The sequence below is a fragment of the Vulpes lagopus genome, chromosome 8, assembly GCF_018345385.1.
Source record: "Vulpes lagopus strain Blue_001 chromosome 8, ASM1834538v1, whole genome shotgun sequence".
Taxonomy (NCBI): Eukaryota; Metazoa; Chordata; class Mammalia; order Carnivora; family Canidae; genus Vulpes; species Vulpes lagopus.
The window spans coordinates 122,145,536-122,168,868 of NC_054831.1; the positions used below are offsets into that span (position 1 = coordinate 122,145,536).

A 23,333-nucleotide genomic window follows, 5' to 3' on the forward strand; every position below is an offset into this window, starting at 1 on the left:
TGGAGCAGCAAGTTCTGATGTAGAAACTGTAGCAAGCTTTCCAGATCTAACTAAGATAATTGATGAAGGTGGCTCCACTAAACAACAGATTTTCAATGTAGACAAAACAGCCTTGTGTTGGAAGAAGATGCCATCTAGGACTTTTTTTTTAGTCTTTTTTTTTTTTAAAGATTTTATTTACTTATTCATGAGAGACACAGAGAGAGAGAGGCAGAGACATAGGCAGAGGGAGAAGCAGGCTCCACACAGGGAGCCCGACATGGGACTCGATCCCAGGTCCCCAGGATCAGGCCCTGGGCTGAAGCCGGCGCTAAACCGTTGAGCCACCAGGGCTGCCCCATCTAGGACTTTTATAGCTAGAGAGAAGTCAATGCCTGGCTTTGAAGCTTCAGAAGACAGGCTGACTCTCTTGTTAGAGGGTAATGCAGCTCATGACTTTAAGTTGAAGCAATGTTCATTTACGATTCTGAAAATCCTAGGGTCCTTAAGAATTACACTAAGTCTACTCTGCCTGTGGTCCACCAGGGGAAGAGCAAAGCCTGGATGTCAGCATATCTGTTTACAACCTAGTTTACTGGATATTTTAAGCCCACTATTGAGACCTATTGCTCAGAAACAAAGATTCCTTTCAAAACATTGCTGCTCATTGACAATGTACCTGGTCAACCATGAGCTCTGATGGAGATGTACATCAAGATTTATGTTGTTTTTGTGCCTGCTGATACAATGTTCATTCTATAGCCCATGAGTCTGGGAGCCATTTTGACTTTCAATCTTATTATTTAAGAAATACATTAAAAATTATATTTCATATGGCTATAGCTGCTTTAGATAGTAATTCCTCTGATGGATCTATGAAAAGTAAGTTGAAAAGCTTCTGGAAATGATTCATCATTCTAGATGCCATTAAGAACATTCATGATTCATGGGAAGGGGTCCAAATATCAACATTAACAGGAATTTAGAAGAAGTTGATTTCCACCCTTAGGGATGACTATGAGAGGTTCAAGACTTCAGTGAAGGAAGTAGCTGCAGATGTGGTATGAACAGCAAGAGAACTAGAATGAGAAATGGAGCCTGAATATGGGATTGACTTGCTTGCTGCAACCTCATGATAAAACTTTAATGGATAAGGAAGTGCTTCTCATAGACGAGTGAAAAAGTGGTTTCTTGAGATGGAATCTACTCCTGGTGGAGATGCTGTAAAGACTGTTGAAATGACAACAAAGGATTTAGAATAGTACATAAACTGAGTTGATAAAGCAATGGCAGAGTCTGAGAGGATTGACTCCAATTTTGAAAGAAGTTCTACCGTGGGTAACATGTTATCAAATAACTTTGTATGTTCCCAAGAAATCGTTCATGAAAGGAAGAGTCATCAATGCAGCAAACCTCTCTTATTTTAAGAAATTGCCCCAGCCACCCAGGCCTTCAGCACCCGCCACCCTCATCATCATCAGTCAGCAGTCTTAACATCGAGGTGAGATCTTCTCAGCAAGAAAGATTATGACTTGCTAAAAACTCAGATGGTGGTTAACATTTTTTAGCCATAAAGTTTTTTTTTTTTTTTTGGGGGGGGGGTCTTGTCAAATGAGTCTCTCTTTTTATTTACTTTTTATTTTTTTAAGATTTTATTTATTTATTTATTCATGAGAGACACACACAGAGAGAGGCAGAGACACAGGCAGAGGGAGAAGCAGGCTCCATGCAGGGAGCCCGACGTGGGACTCGATCTCGGGTCTCCAGGATCAAGTCCTGGGCAGAAGGCAGGCGCTAAACCGCTGAGCCACCCAGGCTGCCCTGTCTCTCTTTTAAAAAATATGTCATTTAACTTACTATTTTTAAAAGTTATCTCTACACCCAAACTGGGGCTCAAACTCATGACCCTGAGATTAAGTGTTGCATGTTCTACTAAGCCAGCCAGGCACCCCAAATGATCCTTTATTGGAATATTTTCCTTTGTAGTTCTTAACTAGCTGAGCATTCCATTGTACCACTATTAATGTCATCTATGATGTCATGAAGGTGGTGGCCATCAACATTGCAACCCACAGATTGGGCCATCCCAGGATCTCTTTAATGGTTCCAGAGAGTTCTCTGGCTAAAGATCTGTGCTGCATCTGTTAGGTAATGTCAACAATCTCATCAAAAGTGATATTTCCACTGTGCTTAATGTTTTTCTTCTGTCTCTTGACAGTTCTTTGAGGGCTCTAATAATTAGGGCCAAGGCTGAAGATATCTCTTCAATCTGGGACTATCTATTCTGAATGGTCAATTTCACTGTAATCCTCAGACTCTTCTAATCACTGCTTGCCTTGGTGATGTCATCACCAACATTTTCTGGAGATAGACCCAGAGGGTGAATTGGGCCCAGGGCAGACATGACATTGATCTCCCTAACGGTGCACCACAGACACATGACTTTGATCTTGTTGGGGTCAAACTTAGGTGGCATGGTGGAGGTGGCTGGTGTCAGATGAACCTGGATTCCAGACCACCAAAGACAGTTGCACCTTCATCTCCTCTGAACTGAAAGCCAAACAAGCCATAAGGTATTTTTTTAAGTTAAGATTTATTTATTTATTTGAGAGAGAGTGAGCACGTGCATAAGCAGGAGGAGGGGCAGAGGGAGAGAAGCAGGCTCCCTGCTGAGCTTGGAGCCTAACATGGGGCTCAATCTCATAACCTGAGATCATGACCTAAGTAAAATCAAGAGTCAGATGCTTAACCGACTGAGCCACCCAGGCACCCCTGGCTAAAAAAATAAAGTATTTTTAAATAAAGGTATGCACTGGGGTACCTGACTGGCTTAGTCAGTAGAGCACGTGACTGTTGGTCTCAGGGTTGTGGGTTCAAGACCTACTTTGGGTATATGAAGAAACTAAGTGACAAAACAAAATGTAAAATGTGACTTGGTCATGACATACAGCTAGTAAGTGGCCCAGCATATTCTTTCCACACATTATTTGCTACATATATTGATGTCATAGCTATAGCAATTCCATAAAATTCCCATTACTTTTGTTGAAAAGATTCAGTGAGGGGACAGGGAAGCAGACATGGCTGGGGGTGCAGGGGGAGGAGATGCCACCCAAGGTCCAAGCATCTAAGATTGCACTAGATCTGCAGGGGGAAAGATCTGCACAAACATGTCTTCTCTGAGTTGAGAAAGATGGGGCTGGAATGGTTAAAAAATGAGGACTTGCTAAAACAGGGTTAGAAATATCACAGTATATTTAACTGTTTTTAATAAGATCACACTTTTACCCTGAATAATATAATAGTGATATAATTTATCTGAAATTATTAAATTCATAGCACACTCTAGGTGGTATAGTCTCATGATGGAACCAATTTTCAGATATCCCTTCCTTCTAGTCTGTCAATGTGTCTATGTGACTGAATGTATAACTTCATGCAGTCCTAACACCAAAAGTCTACATTTGAGGCCCTCAGTACATGTAAATAAAGATAATGATATATATATGTGTGGTGTTTGCTGGGTACTGCTCTAAGCTTTCCAATGATTCCTGTCTACAGCTATGACCTCTTAAATTTTACCAATTCCAATGAACACGTTCAAATCTCAGTTCCACCACTGCTGTGGATTGAATTGTACCCTCCCAAAAGATGTTGAAGTTCTAATTTCCAGGACCTGTGAGCATGGCCTTATTTGAAAATAGATGATTAAAGATGATCAAGTTAAGATAATATCATTAAGGTGGGCCCCCATCCATCTGACTGGTAATCCTGTAAAAAGGGGAAATTTGGACTGAGAGACAGAGACCCAAGGAGATGACCACATGAAGAGTGGTTATGTTGGCATAATCATCCAACCTCAAAGATTGTCAGCCGACCACTGGAAGCTAGGAGAGGCAAAAAATAGATTCTGCCTCAGAGCTCTCAAAAGGACCTAACTCTGCTGACCCCTTCAATTAAGACCTCTAGTCTGCAGAGTATAAGACAAAAATTTCTGTTCTTTTGTTTTTTTAAAGACTTATTTATTTATTTATTTATTTATTCATTCATTCATTCATTCATGAGAGACAGAGAGAGGTAGAGACATAGGCAGAGACAGAAGCCGGCTCCGTGCAGGGAGTCAGATGTGGGACTCGATCCCAAGACTCCAGGATCATGCCCTGGGGAGGCGCTCAACTGCTGAGCCAACCAGGTGTCCCCAAAATTTCTATTCTTTAAACCACCCAGTTTGTGGTACTTTGTTACAGCAGCTCTAGCAAACTAATATAACTATATACTAGCTAAGGAATTCTCTTGTTTTCTCACCTGCAAAACTGGAATGGTTCTATAGGCTAGGATCTATTCTAAACAGTTTGTGTAGATTATCTCATCTGGTCATCATAGCATCCCTCCAAAATAGGTAGTGTTACCATATGCACTTGACAGATAAGAAAGCTAGGGAACAGAGAAGTTAAGTAACTTGCTCAAGGTCATATAGTAACCAAACACATAAGATAAAATATATCCTTTCCAAGATAGCTGGGAACTCACGATCCCGCAGATGTCTACGTGAAAGTGCTTTGTAAATAGTACAGCATTCTATCCTTGTTAGTTAGAATCTCTGGGGATTCAATTCCCCCCCACACACCTTTTTTTTTTTTGCCTCTTCTGCTCTTCCTCTTCCTACGCGTACTTCCCTCCCTTGGCGGCAGTGGTCGCTGCGGTGCGCGGGCGCTGACAGGTCCCTCTAGCCCGCAGCGCTGGCTGCTCGTTGGTGCGTATAAATACCAGCACCGGGCTCAGCGAAGCATCAGTCCGCCGCTGCCGGGGCTGGGGCTGGGGCTGGGCCCGGGGCTGTCACTGGAGCTGGACGCGGCGGAACTGAAGCTGGGCCGGGGCGGAGCGCCGCGCCGCGCCAGGGCCGCAAGGAGGGGCGTGTTGCTGCCGGCCCACCGCGAGCCGCCCCCAGCCCGCCCCGAGGCGCCCTCCCGCCAGGCCGCCTGCCTCCGCCTTCCGCCTCCCTCCATTTCCCCGGAATTTCAGCCCAGCGCGCCTGCCTGCACCCCGGCCCTTCTCTGGGTGGGGAAGCTCCCGGCAGCAGCTTTCCGGCTTCACTCCTTCCTCGCAGGCTGGGCTCCCAGCCCCCTCTCTCCTTTCCTGGACTGGCTCCCACTCCCGCCCTCCGGCCCCCCCACCTTCGGTCCCCTTCCTTTACTCAGGCTCCCTGCCCCTTCCCTTAGCTGAGTCCTAGCTCCTCAGTCACTTTGCTCAGCCAAGAATTCCATCTTTCCCTCTTTTCCTTCCCTGGGGTCCATCCTATCCTGTCTCTTCCTCTGTCCCTAGGGTGCAGTCTCTTTCCCCCCACCTCCTTTCCCCGGCCTGGACCTTTTTGGTCTCCTGTGGTCCTTTCTGGGTCCTTGTCCTCTTTGTCCACTTTGGAGTTCTCCATTGCAAACCCAGCCTCCCTCCACCCCGCAGAGATCTGCTTCCACACAAATACCTCTCTGAAACATGAACTTTTTCTAGAGATTGCTCCCAGTCCGTCTTCCACCTGCTGACCCCTTGCCACCTATGTCCCGGGTCTTACTCTCACTTTGCTAACGGTCAAGGCCTGCTGAGCCAAGGGATCAGCATGCTGCTTCTGTGGTCTGGCATCTGCGGTCGCGCTCCTCCGCGAATCTTCCCTTCGTTGCTGGTGGCCGTAGCCTTGGTGGGGCTGCTACCTGTTCTCAGGAGCCATGGCCTGCAGCCCAGCCCTACTGCCAACACCATCCGAGGCTCAGAGCCACCACGGGAACGCTCGATTGGGGATGTCACCACTGCCCCACCGGAGCTGGCCCCCGAGAGCCGTCCTGTTAACCATTCTGTCACTGAGCACAGCATGAAGACTCGAAAGGCCTTCCCAGTCCTGGGCATCGACTACACACATGTGCGCACACCCTTTGAGATCTCGCTTTGGATCCTGCTGGCCTGCCTCATGAAGATAGGTAAGTCCAGTTTGCTCCGACACCTGTGCTGCTACCAAACTGGTGGGCTTCTTGCCCCACCCTTACCGCTTGAGACTGCCCAGGAGTGAGGGTCTGGGCCACTCCAGTAATGTAGGCAGCCTCCATCCTGCCATCTTAGTCCTTCTCAAACTTGAGCTCTGTGGTCCCAGTGCTCCCAAGATTGGAGCCAGCTCTGTGCGTGAGAGAAAGCAGGATTAGAACTTGGGATGCTTCTTATATTAGGTACTTTCAGCAAGGGTTCCAGGCCCTGCAGGTCTCTGGCTGGGCCAGACCCTGAGGGGAGCCAGGTACCCAGCTGTGTGTGAGATAGGAGTGTCTTCCAGCAAGTGGCACAGTCTGCTCTGTCAACAGCAGCCAGGGCAATTACATGCTTCATGGGAGGGCATTCCAGGATGGAGTTTATATCTACTTGGTCTGTCTGAGGAGTTTAAGTATAGCAGGGGACCTGTGTGCTGGAGACCTAGAAGTGTGGAGGAACTATGAGGGATCCTCATAGTGTCACCTTCCTTTATTCCCAGAATGTTATCTGTCAGCTCTGCCTGCCCAGGCTGGTTGGGAGCCCCTGAGTCAGTTTCCGGCCCAGGAATGCTATCCTTTATACAGCTTATGGGACTGGGGCCCTGGAAGTTTTTAAAGTCTGTTTTAGAGGCAAAGGGGGGAGTGGAGGAAGTTGAAGCTTGGTCTGCCCCCCCCCAATGTGCCCCTCCACATTGGTACCCGGCTGTGTCTCAAGGTGCTACATGGGCTGGCCAGTCACTCAACCAAGTGGGGAGAGGGACAGGTGGGTGGGCTCAGGATGTTCTGGTCTGAAGAGACTTTGAAGTGTTCTTTTTGGGAGAAGGAACCAAAAAAGTAGTTCCCTCCCCTCCCTGGTCTCCCTCACTGCTAGGCCTGAATACTCTGTTCTGCTGGGTGATTGATGGAGTTCACTGGAGCCTGCATAGCCCAGAAGTCCCTGGAAGTGTGTCCAAGGGGGCTTTGAAAGCTGCTTTTGCTTTTTTAGCCTCAGCTATCTGCGGAAGGCATGAAGATCTGGGATTCTGCTGGTTTGGGTTCGGAGAGTTTGTGACTCTTGATAGGAAGCCTCGCAGCTTTTCCAAGGACATGCTAGAGCCGAGAGGAGATGCCAGGCTGGTGTGAGGCAGGTTCTGGGACGTGCTGCAGGAGGACACTCTGTTTTGACAGATCCGGTTGCTGGTGTGGAGCTCTGGTGCTGTGGCAATAGCAGGGCCAGTGTATGGAGCTGGTGGCCCAGCTCCATGCACCTATACCCCAGTGGCAGCCAGCTTCCTGGTAAAAATCAAGGACTGGGCAAGGGGAGCCATGTGTACCGATTCCGACAACAACATGACCTTGAACAAACTGGGGCCTTTTCCTACAGGTCTTGCCCAGCTGTGAAACTGGCAAGAATCTCTAAATTTGACCATATCAATTGAGTCATGAAACCTGTGTCTTAATTTTTTATAGGAAACTAGTGACCATGACGTGTCATTTGCCTGTATGAGACCATAATCACTGTCTATAAATTACCCTTCTCTCTGCAACTCCCTCATCTTCCAGTGATATCTGGCATTGTGTTAGGGCACTGAGCGCTGGGGGCTACACTACAAGTCTCAGTGCCTTCTCTTGGGACAACAGCATGACCACAGAGATCCTACTCTGGGCAGTAAGGAGTTGGTCCCTGAAGGCCTGGTATCTATTTCTAATGGGGTCAGGCTTGGCCTGCTTTGTTCCCACCAGTACCTGTGCCAAGAGACCCTGAGGAGCTGGAGAACAGAGATGATGCCATGGCAAGGGCATCAATCTAGAAGTTAGGAAACTTGGCTTCTCATCCCACCTTTCTCTGTGACCTTGGGCCTGTCACACCTCCCCACCTGTCAGTTGATCTTTGGCCACTTCCAGGTCTGTCATTTCTGCCATTCCACTGACTCGGGTAACCTGGCAAGTCACTCGGCCTTGGGCCTCAATTCTCTTCATTGTAAAATGAGGAGGCTGGATATGATCTCAGGGCATTTGCAGTTCTAAAAGTCTGTGTCTCTGGCATGGAAGGGCATTCAGAAAACAGAGGAGCCCTAGCATCTGGCTCTTCTGGGAGAGAGAATTAGGACCAAAAGATCTCAAGGGTCCCCTTTCAGGTGGCAAAGGTGGTTGCTCATTTTGTCCCTTTCTCTTTGCAGAGTAGAACTGAGGTTAGATAAAGGCTTCTCCACTCTGCCACTTAGCCTTTCTGAGCCTCCGCTTCCCCAGATAGAAAATGGGGAAAATAATAGTACCTGTAGTGCTGCCAATGTGACAGTGACCCAAGTTAATACATACAAAGCTGCCTTTTTCCTACAGGAAGCGCTCAGTGAGTGACAGCTGCCCCTTTTGGGATTTTCACCACCAAAGGTAGATGCATCCCTACCTCAGCCTCCTATATACATACAGTCTTCTCTGAAGCTGAAGATTCACAAATCTCTCAACCCTAGGCTGTCACACGGTGTCCTTCCTTAAGGTTTTGGGGTGTTGGGTGTGTCCTGATTTTGTTCTTCCTCTCACTTCAGCTGCCTCCAGGGCTGGTCCTGGGCGGGGAGGGGAAACAGCACCAACTGACTTAGGGGCCCAGGGTGGGGGTTGAGGCCACGTTCCCTCTGCACTTACAGATACCCAGGAGCCTAGGAGTTCACTTTGGGGTCTTGCCTACTCTCTCAGCGCCGCAGTGTGGGTAGGAGTCGTGTGCAAGCCCTCATTCTGTCATGGCTGGCAGCTGCTTCCCTTGCAAGGTACCCCTCCTTAAAGAGCAGAAAGCGCTGTATGCAGTTCACCTTCCTGTCCTAATCAGCGAGCAGGGCCTCGGGTTGCCCCCATCAGAGAGAGCTGTGGGAGGGCGGAGTGGGCTACAGTTGAAGTTCTAGAGTAACAAAAGCTTCTGGGTTCTATTCTGACTGGCTCAGTGGGTGACAGGAGGCCCTTCTCTGGGCCTTTTTGCTCTCTCTGACAGAGATTCTTGCCTTTTCCTTGACGGGGAGGGGCTGGTGGTAAGAGGGGAGTTTAGACCATTGGGAGACCTGTGAACGTGACCCCAAGCCTTAGGTTAGGTCTGCTTCCCGCTTCTCCCCCGCCTTGTGATGTGTGGGCTCTGTGTGAATTACACTTTGTCCCCAGTTCACCCGACTCCCAGTCTAGTGATTGTTCCAAGGGAGAGCCTCCCTGTAACCCAGCTCACCACTGGCACCCCCTGAGTTTGTTTGCCCATATCCCTGACCTGGAACTCCTGGCAGAGGCCCGAGAACCCATAAAGCAGGTATTCATCTTGTCTCCTGACCAGAGACAAGAAGCCTTCCTTTGTCTTTTCACATCTTATAGCTTTATAGCTTTTTTGTTTTGTTTTGTTTTGGTCTTTGCAAGGCATATCCTGCCATTTCCTCCTTAAACAAGTCTGTGAGGCGGGGAGGTAGGGTCACTATTGCCCACTTCATATGCATGGATGTCAGCCCCAGCAAATGGTTTCCTGTAAAACTAAGACTAGAACTCACCTCTCCCACTTCACAAAAGGAGAGAGGAACAACTCTAAAGGTCATGTTGAAATTGTCTCAAGAAGCCCAGACAGCACTCTCTAAAAAGAAAGGGGTGACCTTTTTCTCTTTGGGAAAACAGCTGATGGACTGCAGGACAGTGGGAGGGGTGGGAAGGGGAGGGTCAGCTGGGGTCTGGGAGGAAGCCTTCAGGTAGGACATGTGTCTCCAGAAGTGTCAGGGTGCTTGGAGGGCTTCGATTGGTTAAGCTGCTGGACTTCGTTTAGCTGAGCTCCCACAAGGCATGCCTATCCTCCTCTCATTCCCACTGCGTTCCTCTAGCTCTGGGAAAGCAGACATGGTCAGAAAGTCTGGGCTCTGCTCCTGCCCCTCAGGACCAGTGATCATGGCCAGGTGCCTCATTTCGCTGGACCTGACTTGCCTCACTGGTAAGGTGAAGATGCTAAGATAGCCTTCTAAGACCGGTGTAGAGGGCACACTTGGGAATGCCCAGCACTGTGCCTGGCTGCTGAGACAGCTTCTATGGCCTGTTCAGACTCCACCCTTTTGGGCGGTCTTCCCAGCCCACTCCATCCCACAGCAGTTGCTCTGACTTCTCCCCCTGAACCCGTTTCCCTTATTGTTTATCCACAACTTTGGCATGAGGCCTAGCCTGCCCTGTGACATCTCTTCTGTTGGGTGTGTTTGTGTTTTAATCAGAATTACCATTTATTGAGTATCTACAGAGTAGTGTCAGGCACTTTATAAAAGTGGTCTCATTTAATTCCTACTATAATCATACGAAATAAAGGCTATCTCTGTTTTACAGATGAGGAAACAGCTCATAGAGGTTATCTTCCGTGATGTTGAATTGCTGTTTCTTTTCTGTGTGAGTCTTGGCATAGCCTCCCAGAGGAGTGCAACTGTATCTCCTGCCCCTCACAGTCCCATGGGCAGATGCACATGTGGCCTTCTGTGGAGTCGATGCCCAGCATGCTGCACTCGGACTCCCTCTAGGGGTGGGGTAGATGACAGTGGTGGGAGCCCTCTCTCTGTCCTGAGAAAGCGGTTGGGGTTCTGTGCCCAGCTTTGGGCCTATCCCCTGTCCCCATGAGTTGCATATAGGTACAGCTGAATCCTGCAGGACTTTCCTGGGCTTTCCCTGGTCCCCTGGTAGTGACCCTGCCTGCCATCTCTTTGGTCTGACGAGGCTTCCTTCTTCCTTGGTTAGGCAGGGGAGTGCCAGTGAAAGGGGGGTTAGCCAGCAGGGGGTGGCTAACCTTGTGATTGTGACCTTCTCCCTCTGGGAAGAAAGGGTGTGGGGCTGCTTTTGGTTACCCTCAGGGCCCAGCAGGATCCCCTGAGAGGCAGCCTCTGTGTTGGGAGCAGGTGGCACAAATTTCTTTAGCCCTATAGGCAGGTAGAATTTGGTAGTAATTCTCATTACTATTGTAACTTGTTTCCAAAGCACTTGCATATGTAGTATTTAATCCTGATTGTCTCAGTGGGTTAGCAGGTGGTATTGATGTGCCCATTATACAGCTAAGGGACCTGAGGCCACTTAGCAAGTAAGTGCCAAGGACACAATCTCTGGACTTGGACTTCTTTTGTTTTAATCTCTGGGCTTCTAACCCAAGACTCCATCCTTTCCTGCCTGGCTGACATGCTGGGTCATTATAAAGAGAACGGAGACTAGAGATCCAAAGAGGTTTTTGATGAGAGTAAGTGACAAGGCACATCCATGTTGGTAACCTCAGTGGTTGTCAGAAAGGACACCAGTTCCCCTAGTAGGAGGGGAGAACTGAAGGAGTAAGGCATCTGGGGTCATCTGGAGCCCAGGCCAGATCAACTCCTAGTTCCTATGAAGAGTATGAGGGCTGAACTCAGCCTTGGGGCCTGTCATTCTCAGAGCCCTGGTCAATGGAACAGCAAACCTTTGAAATAGAGGGCTTTTTCTTAAAGTGTTGTAGGGCCTCCGGGAGGAGATGGGAGAAGCAGAGAAGTGAATTACAACCAAAAAACTGCTGAATGGGCAGGAACAAGGGACTCAAGAAACCTGAGATCTGGTCTTAGTTCTTTGCTGGGCTGTGTGACCTTAGGCAAGGTACAACCTCTCTGAGCTCCTGTTAAGGAATATTTTGTAATAATTTTGTCGTATGTTTCTTAATTACATTAGTGGCTGCCTATTAAGCTCCTATTTCAGAAACTATGCCAGGTACTTGCGCAGCTAGAAAATATTGGAGTTCGTGCCCAGATCTTTCTGACTCCAGAGCCCGTGTTCTTCATTATGCCCCAACTCCCTTTCATTTCGGAAGTCTGATTTTTCCCATAATCATTTTGAAAAGGAAGAGTTTTAAGGTGTTACTATTTCAAGTCTTGCCTGCTCTCTGTGGATCGTTTCTTGGGTTTAGGGAAAAACCTGTGACACCCCTAGCCCCCACCTCTCCATGTCCCACCGTGAATTAAATAGCCCTTCTCTGAGGTTTGGCATTCAGAAACACAGGAGAGGCAGGGAATGGGAGTGGAGGGACCCTCAGACTCCCTTTGGGAATGCCAGCCTGGCCTGAGCTGGCTGGCCTGCCTCCTTCCATCATCCCCTCACCTGCCCCCTTTCCCTCCGTGGTGAGGAGAGAAGGCTCACTCAGCAAACCCAGGACCTGGGTTATTCCTGAGTCATCCATCGCCTGTGTGGGCCTCATTTTGCAGCACTCACACCCCCTGCAAACGTCTGAGTCAGACATGTCTCCCCAAGGTTGTCTGCACACACCGCCCTGGGCCAAACCATCTCTTTAGATGCCGATAAACATCAACTGATACTTTTAGGCAGCCTGTGATTATATGTGGGTATTTTTAATCTTATGGGCTAATTCAGTTTTAACTGAAGTAAGTTTTGAGTTGGGTCTGATCAGTGGGCTCTCCCCCTTCCTTGGGATCATGCTGACTTCATTTTCTTACCCCTAAAGCTCATCTAACATGTGGGACCAATTTCAGGGTCTTCTTCAGCCAGACCTGACCCCTGAGTTCTAATACTGACTTGCTGAGAGTTTGGAGTTCCCCAAATCACCTCCACAAGTACTTTTCTGAAAAGATATATTCGTAAGCGGCTTGCAGTGAGGTTCAGGATGAGAAGTCCTGTTCCTCCCCAGTGCCCCCTTCCCAGTCCCCTGTGGGGACACTTACCCCTAAGCCCAGTCTCACCCTTCCACAGAACTCAGCCTGTTGGAGACCAGGCTCTGAAGGCAGAGGGGTGACATCACAGCTGTGTTTCAGGCAGAGCCCACGAGCTCACCAAAATAATAAATAGCTAACACTTGCATAGCACTTGCCGTGTGCCAGGCAAAGCTCACAAAGGCTATGTCTTTGTCCTGGTCAGCCTGAGAGCAGCTGATTAATTTGTCTCTTCAAGCTGAGATTGGAGAGGCAGGTTGGCGAAGTCAGCCACCAGGCATTTAGCATTGTGGGCCATCAGGCAACCAAGAAAAGTGAAACCCCAGGCCCTGCTCATTAGGAGCCTCCAGTGTGCTTAGGAGAAAATGGTCTGTTTGTGCTGAGGGGATGGCACAAACATCCTGGCAGGCAAAGTTCAGGGAATAAACAGTCCCTGAGGGCAGGGGTGAGTAGTGGAGGCCTCTCAGGGGAAGTGGAATTTGAGCTAGTCTTGAAGGATGGAGAGGAATAAGATAGCCATGCAGGACCCAGAGAGTTATTCTCAGCACACGATCCCCACGGGTGTAAGCCCCCTGAGGACAGGGCCTTTGTTTGCTTTCTTCTCTGTGCCTGGCACAGAGGAAGGACTCCTGTATCTCTGGGGAATGAAGGAGTGCATGACTGACTTCCATGTAGAGATGGGGTCCGTGTGAAGCATGGGTCAGGCAGGAAACCAGTTTGACAGCTCAGAGAAGGAGAGGAAGGGTTGGAGAGGCTCCTCACAAGACCGAATGCCAGGCAGGGAGTTTCACTAAACTCAGAAAGTGACACTTAGAGTGCTTTGAGGCGTCAGCCTGCATGTGAGTGGTGCTGCCAAGGCCACCTCCCTCCCTTGCCACTTCCCTGGGCTTGGCTCTAATGGAGAGTCTTTAAGGGCATCCTCTCTGGGCTGGGTGGGGTCTCTCTGGAAAAGTCTGGTTCTGTTTGGTCTGCCCTCCATTTGTGTAAGTAAAAGCAAGATACCAGAGCTTCCTCAGGGAGCTGCCAAGAGGCCTAATTGAATTGAACTTTTCCTGGGAAGATTCTTCAAGCCATCAACTGCACCGTGACTGTGAATGAATGAGACCAGTGTCCATAAACCATGCAAGAAGGCAATCTCACTAATTTATGGTTGTGCCTAGACAGATTGACTTATAGCTTCTCTTTGTTTTTATGTGTGTTGGGAGTGGGCTGGGGCCAGAATCTCCTTTCTGTGGCAGATTTATTTTTAAAATATGAATAAATAAAACATGTTTGTGGTCAAAACAAAACAAACAAATAAAACTCACAGTCTGGAAGGGTATTAAGGTAAAAGTAAAAGGTTCCCTCCTTATTTCTCTGATAACTTGACTGTCTTACTCCCCAGAGTTAACTTTCTTGTGCTTCTTTTCATAAATTCTCTATGCATATATGAGTGTGGGAGTATGAGGATAGATTTAGTTTTCATAAAACCATTTGTATAAAGGAAAAATTGTTCTAGGCTGAGACCTGGATCCTAGTCCTAGCTCTGCCTCTTTCTTGCAGATTGACCTATGGTAAGTCATTTTGCCTCCCTGGGCCTTAGTTTTCCTATCTGTCGATAGGAAAAGTTATTGAAAGAAAGGCCTCTCTGGGAGTTTTCAGTAGGAAAGGCAGTCATCCCAGAGGAGCTCCTGCTCTGGTGAGGCCTGGGCAGACTGAGGCCTTTTGGGAGATGGGCCATTGCTGTCATCAGCCCTGGCTTCAGAGTACGGAATTCCCAAGTATAGGATCATGGTCCTCTCCAACTCCAGCTCAGGGTTATGAGACCAAATGAACAGGTTCGCAGAGAGCCAGCTTGGTTGCTGGAGAAGTAAGACAACATACAAGGTTTGGAGAGTGTGTAGCTCAGGCTGGGATGATGGGGCATTGGATTAGAGGAGGAGACATGAGGGAAGGTTTCCTGAAGGAGTGGTCCTGAGGAGTGGGCCAGGTGGAGAAGATGAACATCGTTTGGTAAGACTTGCTTTTGGAAGGGATTCTGGCTTAGGTGGGAGAATGGACTGGATGACCTGCTTTTATTCTAGGATTTAGGTTTCTAAGATACTTCTTTTTATGTATTTATGTATGTGGGCTCTACACCCACTGTGGGGCTCAAACTCACAAGAGTTGCATGCTCCACTGACTGAGCCATCTAGGTGTTCCTAAGAGTCTTTCTGAGTCCATGGTGGAGTTCAGGGGACTTATGGGCCCCCCAAGATAGTCTGCAGACATTGTATGTATGTGTTTTTATCAGAGAGAGAGTAGTACTAGCCACAACATTTTCCGAGGGATCTGTGTCGCCCCACAAAGTTGAGGAGCTTTGAACTTTTGTGCTGTGAAAATTTGAAGAACAGTAAAGGACTTTCCTTGGGCAAAGTACTGTACTGAACCCCAGGGCAAGTGGGATTTGCCTGGGAGACTGTAGAACTCATTCTAGGCAAGGGAACTGAACCCAGTCAGAATGAGTAAGCTGTGTCCTGGGAGAAGAGAAAGGAAAGTGACCCTGTAAAGCAGAGAAAAAGCTTTTCTGGATTGGGGATCAAAGCAGGTGCAGCAGGCTCCTCCTGCCCTGCCCTACTGTGCTGGCAGGGAAGGTGCTGGGCTCCTTCTACCCCCAGGGTCTGCTAGGTCTCCATGGTGTGTCCAGTTCACACCCTGAAAGGTAATTCAGGCCTCTCCCCATTTTTCCTAAAGTCGGTAGGGCCCAGACACACCTCTGAGTTTCTGTTAGGGGAAGCAGCTACCTTTGAGGCAGCAGAGACAAGGGATTGCCTCTGAAGGGGACAGGCTTTGAGGGCACAGTGCTAGGCAGCCGTGATTGGCCTTTGCTATTTCTGGACTGGGACACTTTATCTCCTGCTCTTACCAATTCTGGGAGTGAAAGTAGAGAATATTTTTCTACCTGCAGAATGCTAGAAATAGAACCTTATGATAACCTGTGGCCCAGGGGCCCAGAGGGGAGAGGAAAAGGTTTTGATCCCATCCTTTCATTTTCCATTTGAGGCCCAGAGCCACACAGGAGTTCAATGGCAGAGGGAGGCTTTTCCTGCTCTCTTAACTAATAACCCAGGGGTCTCTGGACAGTAAGACATAGACCAGTAGGAAGGGCTGTGGTCTTTGGCCTGGATGTTGGTTTCTAAGCATTGGTAACTCTGATGGGTCCTTTAAGCCTAAGAAGGGCAACTTCCTGCTGGAGTATCAATCCAAGAGCTGTTCCTGGCAAGGAAGCCATTTGGCCTTGGCCACACAGCCCCTCCTTGCAGGAAAACCAAGTGCAAGGCTTTGGACTCCATCACAAGCCAGTGTTGAGCCTGGGTGCTGTGCTTTTTATAGCATCTTTGCCATCAAACCAGGCATCAAGATCTTATCTTTTGGGTCCTAGGCCAGGGTCCACAGGAATCTGGATGCTGTACCAGGTAGGCAGGATGCCTGCTTGAGGCAGAGCCAGCTCACCTCACTCAGCACAGCCCAAGACTCATGTTACAAGTTGGTGGAGGAGGGGAACAGGAGTCCACCCCACCCTCCCCTGGCCAGCCTGGCTGGCAGACCAAGCAAAGATGCATGAGAACCATGTCTTTTGAGGAATTCAGGGACTGGTCTGAGAAATGCCATATAGATGCAGGACAGTTAGGCAGTAGAAAGTGGGAGTGATTTGAGGTACAGATGGAATTCTCTGAAGGTTTAGAAGAGGCAGAAAGACCTTACCACCTGGGAGGTTAGGAAGGGGGTTTTGTGGAAGTGATAGTTGAACTAACCCTTGAAGAATAAGTAGGATTTGGATGAGATGCATGAGTGAAATGGGTCTCACTGGGCACAGCCAGAAGCTTCGAGTTGGGGAAGGTCTTGGAATTACAGAGGAGTGTCCCAGACCAATTCCCTTTGGGAACATAGTGGTTAGGAACACAGGCTTTGCCCCACCACGGACTTAGGTTCAGATTTCAGCTCTACCACTTTGTGGCACCGTGACTTTGGGCAAGTCCCTTCCCCTCTTTGAGTCTTAGTTTGATCACGTGCCACGCAATGTGGCACCTGGCAGCAACGTTGGAAGGGTTCAGGGGGAGAGCCCTGGGAAGATGGGTGTCACAGAGTTTGGCACATTCCAAACACATGATAAATGGTGGCACTCAGGAATCCCTCTAGGGTCAGGAGGAAGGGAAATACTTGCTTGTTTCCTCTGACTCTCGAATCTCCCAGCAACTGAATAATCACTCAGCAAGGCTTACTGATGCCCCGCTGTGTGTCCAGTGCTGTGCGAAGTGCAGATGTGAGGTGGCTGTGGATCAGTCATATGTATCCTTTTAATGAGTACACTCCTAAGGTGGCTAAAGCACATTACAACCTGCATCAGGAAACTTTCTGGGGAGATGCTGTTCTCCTTTTTACAAATGCGGAAACTGAGGTCCCAAGAGGTTAGATGACTTGCCTAGGAGCATATAAGCCTCACTGGCACGGCTGAAGCCAGAGTGAGGGCTTTTCATTCCAAGTTCTCTGCTATTTCTCCTATGTAATAGTCATTTCACCATCCAGCCGTAGTAGCAAGACTTATCACTTGAAACATTTAATGAGCAAAGCACAACTTTGTATGACAACTTGATGCGTAGCTATAAAAGCACTAAATTTTGCAGAACAGATGATGGTTTTTAAAATAGGCCCGGCTATGATGAGGTGCCAGGTGAACTGTGCCAGTATGAAGGACAGAAGGTTCTGCTGCTTTGCAACTCCACCACCCTCGCTGAGCCTCAGTTTCTCCAGTGAAACAGGTAATGTGTGCAAAGTTCCAGGCACATCAAAAACACTCAGAAGTGGAGTGACCACTATGCCTGCAGCATTCAAGGAAGAGGAAACATGAATGATTGGAAGATGGTTTTAGATGTGAGAGCCAGAGGGCACTGGGTAATGCTGACTGTCACCAGGACTGGGGTAGGCATGCAGATGCAGCCCTGAGCTGAAGGGTCTGAGTTTGGTCTCAGCTGGGAGGGGGAGGCATACATTCAACAAACACTGATTCGTGCCTCAGAAATGCTGTGCTGGAGATGGAAAGATGAATAAACATAATCCCAGCCTCACAGGAGAGACTGACACATAAATAGGCACCCGTGACAGGCTGTGAAATGCTGCAGTGGGGCCCCACAGGGCTGTGGGTGCACAGGAGGAGATGGGTGGGAGGTGGAGCAGAGAAGTCTTCCCAGAGTTTTGAACTGAGCCTTGAAGGTTAAGCAGGTGTTTGCTCACCTGCAGGGTGGAGCTGGAGAAAGGCACAGAGATGTGAATAATACAGAGCCATAGATAATGCAGAGCCATTGACCTTTTCTGGTAAAACCTTCTGGGGCGTCTTTCAGCCATTTAACCTCAGCCCCAAACATATTCACCCACCTGCTTGGCTGGGCTGAGAAGCTGAGCCTCCCTGTGGGCTGTGAGCCCTGGTGCTGGATGTCACTGTGTGTAGGGGGGAAGGAGGGAGCTGTTGTTTTCTGGGACCCACCAAGTGCCTGGCCTTGTGCTAAGGGCTCTTCATGGTACATTGTTGTCCTAGTGTCACGGCAACCCTGAAAGGTACAAGTCCTGGTGCGCATGTCTTTACAGCCACCTCAGGGAGTGAAATGGAATAAAAGCATCCAATGATTGCTGTGCCACATCTCAGCCTAGGAGGACTTCAGGGAGAGGAGAGATGTGGCTTGAATGAGGGGAGATCAGAGACCTTTGTGCAGGTGCCTTTGCAAGACCTCGTGAAGGCGTGGGGGGAGGATGAGGCAAGGGTTATAGCATCAGCTGAGGCTCTGAGCTGTGGGTGTGAATGAGGCACCCTGGCTGGGTGTGGGGGATAGTCTGGGCTGGGGGTCAGTGAGAAATAAGATTGGGTAGGTGGGCTAGCCTGGATTCCCAGGCATTGGGAACTCCAGCCAGAGGGCTCCTCAGGCAGTTAGAAAGCATGGCTGCACAGATCCAAGACTCGCCCTTCACTCTATTTCCACTTCTGCTCTCCCGTCCAAGCCCTGTGCGAGCGTCTGTAACTGGGTGACTCAAGGAGCCTCCTGAACAGACTCCTGGCTGCACTCCCCTTTGCCTATAATCAGTTCTCCATGGAGCAGCTGGATGAATTGTTCAGAAATGCAAACCAGAACTCAGGATTCCCCTGCTTTAAACCTTCCAAGTGCTTCCTGATGAACCTGGGATAAGAGGAAAATCCAGGAGAGGCGTGGCTATACCTCTCACCCTCACTGCCTGTTGTCCTTCCCGTGCCTCGCTCACACCAGCCTGCCTTAGTTTCTCAGGTGCACCTTCCTCTGTAGGGCCTCTGCCTTTGCTCTCCGCCACTTGGAAGACCGCCCACCGCAGGCCAGCTCCCTGTCCAGGCCCTGCATCGGAGGTCATCTCCTCAGAGAGGCCTCCCTGGCCGTCGAGTCTGGTGTGTAGCACCTCCCTCCTCCCACATCAGACACTATTCTGGGTGCTGAGGACACAGCCAGGAGAAAGACAAGGAGGCTCCTGGTGTCGGGGGGCTCGCATGCCAGTGTGGGGTGTTGGGCGGTGGACACAATGGTGTCAGGCAGTGATAAGTATCCTGAAGAAAATAAATATGAGAGAGATGTGCTCCTTTGGATCCTCAGCGAAGGCCTCTCTAAGGAGGTGGCTTTTGAGCTGAGTAAATGACAAGAAGGAGCTTGCCTTCCAAAGACCAGGGGCCATGGGGAAGGCATGTTTGAGGAACTCGGAGTAGAATGAGAAGGAGGGGGAGGGAAGGAGATGTGGTTTGAGAATGGAGGGGAAGACAGTGTTAAGAGTGGGTTGGGTTGGCCTTGGGTTGGGTTCTAGGTGCTGTGTGGTGCCATTGAACGCTTTTGATCGGGGTGATGTGGTCTGATGTGGGAAGGGATGTGCAGAGCAGCCCAGGAGCCGGAGATGGAGAGTTGGCTCTGGCTTTGTGCTGGCCTCAGTGAGCTGAGCAAAGCAGGTCCTGGCCCACGGCCACTCGGCCCAGGTCTAGGAGAGCAACAGGTACAAAGCTTCCATGCAGGCATCTGTGTCCAGACCAGCAGTGGGACAGAAGCTCCAGGCTGGGAGAGCCCTTCCCAGGGAAGGGTGAACAGGGAGCGGGAGCAGAGCAGGAGGGGCATGAGGGCACATGAGGAAGGGAGGGGCTGAGAGGACGCCAGGCTCTGCTGGACTCCTGCCTCCTCCTCCCCTGCCCCACCCTAGCGCCTGCAGGCAAGCAGTCACCAGACCTGTCCTGTGCGAGCCTTGGTGCAGCCAAGTGCCAGGCTTCTGACATGTCTGTTGCCTGCTGAATCTATGGTTCCACATGACCTGGGGGGCTGCCAGACCTAGAAAGACCAAGCTTAGAATCAGAGAATCAGCTTTTATTATTATGAAGGATGCGAGGGACAGAGTGAGGGATCCAGGCTGGAGAAAGAAAAGATAAGGGGGTTGGGGACCAAGAGGCTTAGACTTGCCAGCTCTTGCAGCAGTGGGGGGCCTGGCAGGCAGACCTGGGGGGGGGCAGTCCTTGACAGTGCTGTGGAGAGCACCCAGCAGTAAGGCTGGCAAATGCTTGGTGAGCAGTCATAGAGCCTAGCCCAACCCCCTCATCTCACAGAGGAGGAAGCAAAAGGCCAGAGAGGAAATGACTTGCCCACAGGCTGCAGTGGACAGTGACAGAGCCAGGGTTAGTCCAGGTCTCCCAAGCCCCTAGTGCAGAGGCCCTCTGTGATGGTGTAAGGGTGTCTTCATTCGTCCCCACAATTCCCCCTAAAACAGCCCCCTGTTCCCTCTGCAGGTGAGGTGGCTGGCCCTGGGTGTCCCAGGTTCTCTTCAGCTGGACTCCAGTTACCTGCCATGTGTCAGCGCAGCTGTGAGGGCAGGGGCTCCCACCCTGGTGGTACTGACAGTTGTGTGTGGGAGACAGACATGTAAACAGCCCCGATACAGGCTGAAGTGACACCAGGAGGCGGCACGGAGCAGCGTGGGCCCTGGTGGCAGACGGGGCTTGGTTCTGGCACTGCCACTTAAAATGCAGTGGTGACAGAGCCTGAACCTAAATTGGGAAAAATCAGGAAGGCCTCTGGTTCAATGTCGAGGAGTATGGACTCTTTCTTGTAGTGACGGGAAGTGGTGAGGTTTTGGGGTGAGGCATAATGGCAGCTGGCCTGTGTTGAGGATGAAGGTTCTCTTGGCAGGTGGAGAATGGATTAGATGAAGTTTCTCACAGTGTTCTTGGCTCTGGGACTTTTCCGCCTCCTCCCTCCGTAGATAATTATCCTTCCCAAGAAACTGATCAGATGGAAAACTGCGGGAAATGGTTTGGGACAAGGATTGTGTAGGAGTTGGAGGGGGAATGAAAAGGATGTAGCAGGAGGGGAGGATCCATGCCTAGCAGCAGGAGGTGGCTCCCTTGGAAGGAGGAGAGAGGGAGCCTGGGCTAGGAATTTAAAGCAGAGTGGGTGGCTCTGGAGGAGCCAAGTTCCTGAAAGTTCTTCTGCTCCCCTGTTGGGAAGAGGGGGTACGATTGACTGGCAGGGCCAGCTTTTCGGAGGCAATGTAAGGCTTGTGCCCCAGCAGCCTCAGCACCTGGCCAGGTGTCAGAGCCAAGCCCAGGCCCAGCTCTGCTGCTCAGCTGTCCTTCCCCATCTGAAGTTCCATCACTGTGGGCCAGAGCCCATTATGGTGAGAAGCCATGTCCAGGGTACCTCTCCTGGCACAGAGCACACCTCCAGTCCTGGCTCCCAGCAAGCCTAAGGCTTTATTATTATTATTTTTAAAAGATTTATTTATTTATTTATTTATGATAGACATAGAGAGAGAGGCAGAGACACAGGAGGAGGTAGAAGCAGGCTCCATGCCTGGAGCCTGATGTGGGACTCGATTCCGGGACTCCAGGATCAGGCCCTGGGCCAAAGGCAGGCGCAAAACTGCTGAGCCACCCAGGGGTCCCCAGGCCCAAAGCTTTAGCTGTGGGGCTGGCCTCTGCTCCCTGTGGCATGTAGCGGGTGAAACAGCAGCTCTGAGTGTGCTGAGCTGGGCTCCTCTCACCATGAGCGGGTGACTGAACCATAGCCACCAGTGATTAGCAGTGAGGAGCAAGCAGAGGCGGGGATGCCTGTGCCGGGGCCCAGATGGTGGAGATTCAAGGCATCCTGTAGTACAGCCAGTACAGTACAGTTAGCAGAGCCTGGTGGCTTAAGGTTGTGAGAGTCCAGCAGACCTGGCTTCGAATCCCGGCTGCGCTACTGCCAGCTATGTGACATTAGGCCGAGTACCTGACCTGTGAACATCATTCGTCTGTATGTGATTCTCCCTTGCATGGTTTTTTCAGCTTGTCTCCCCCACCCCCTCTATTTAATTGAGGGATAACGTGCAGAAACGCATACAGTAGAGTGTGCTAATCTTTTTTTTTTTTTTAAGATTTTATTGATTTATTCATGAGAAACACAGGAGAGAGGGAGAGACAGAGACATAGGCAGAGGGAGAAGCAGGCTCCATGCAGGGAGCCTAACGTGGGACTCCATCCTGGGTCTTCAGGATCACGCCCTGGGCTGAAGGTGGCGCTGAACTGCTGAGCCACCCGGGCTGCCCAGAGTGTGCTAATCTTAAAGTGAACAGCTCAGTGATGATTTACAAATGTTTGCGACGAAGTTAACAAAACAAGCAAGAGAGAGGATATCTGTGTGTCCCCCTAAAGTCCCCTCCTGCCCTTTGCAGTCCATACCCCCACAGTCCTCTGGGGTAACTGCTGTTCTGACCTCTGTCATCATCAGTTTCTTGTACCTGTTCTTGACCTTAATATAACCGGAGTCAGACAGTGGGTACTGCTTGTATCTGGCTGCTTCTGCACAGCCTACTCAGGAGGTTCCTCTTTGTTGTCACATGCATGAGTGTGTTTCTATTGCTGTGCAGCATCACCTCGTGTGAAGAAGCCACAGTGGTTCACTCTCCTGCCAATGGTCATCTGATTTGATTCCCAATTTTTTTAAGATTGTATTTATTTATTTATTCATGAGAGACACAGAGAGAGAGGCAGAGACATAGGCAGAGGGAGAAGCAGGCTCCCTGAGGGGAGTCCAATGCGGTACTTGATCCTAGGACCCTGGGATCATGACCTGAGCCAAAGGCAGATGCTCAACCACTGAGCCACCCAGGCACCCCTGGTTCCCTTTGACAATTGTGAATAATGCTGCTGTGAACATTCTTATGCTCCATAGGGTTTTGGGAAATTAAATGAAATAATCTGTTATAGGAAAGTGTTTCATACTGAGTTTGGACTTAGAGCGGGTGCCCAAAACATTTTTTTCTCCCAGATTGTGGTTGTTGTTCATAAAAAGGAACCAAACATTCAAACACTACCGAAGTGTGTAAAGAAAAAATGCAAATCCTGTCCCTTTCACTTACCTGCCCTTTAGAGCTGATCGCTTTGCAATCACTATTTGCCTGGATTTGACTGTCGTGTGATGTTTTTTAAAAAATTAAATTAAATTAATTTATTTTTAGGGAGAGGGTGCACATGGTGGGTGGCAGGGCACAGAGGGAGAGAGGAACTTAGTTAAGCAGACTCTGTGCTGAGTGCGGATCTCACCACCCTGAGATCATGACCTGAGCCAAAACCAAGAGTTGAACACTTAACCGACTGCACTACCCCAGAGACCCTGGAGTTCTTTTTAATAAAAATAGTTACATAGTAATCATGCTGTTTATA

The 23,333-nt window shown here is 49.6% G+C and overlaps 1 protein-coding gene and 1 pseudogene across 1 annotated transcript in view; one reads left to right on the top strand and one right to left on the bottom strand.

The window, feature by feature from the left end:
* Positions 1 to 1,968: 1,968 nt before the first annotated feature.
* On the bottom strand, positions 1,969 to 2,518 carry LOC121496505 (annotated as a pseudogene).
* Positions 2,519 to 4,786: 2,268 nt separating this feature from the next.
* SLC9A1 (solute carrier family 9 member A1) overlaps positions 4,787 to 23,333 on the top strand; it is a 48,390-nt gene continuing 29,843 nt past the window's right edge. The window contains exon 1 of the mRNA XM_041767354.1: positions 4,787 to 5,945. Coding sequence (XP_041623288.1) covers positions 5,591 to 5,945 — 355 coding nt within the window. The 5' untranslated portion in view covers positions 4,787 to 5,590. The remainder of the gene's footprint in view (positions 5,946 to 23,333) is intronic.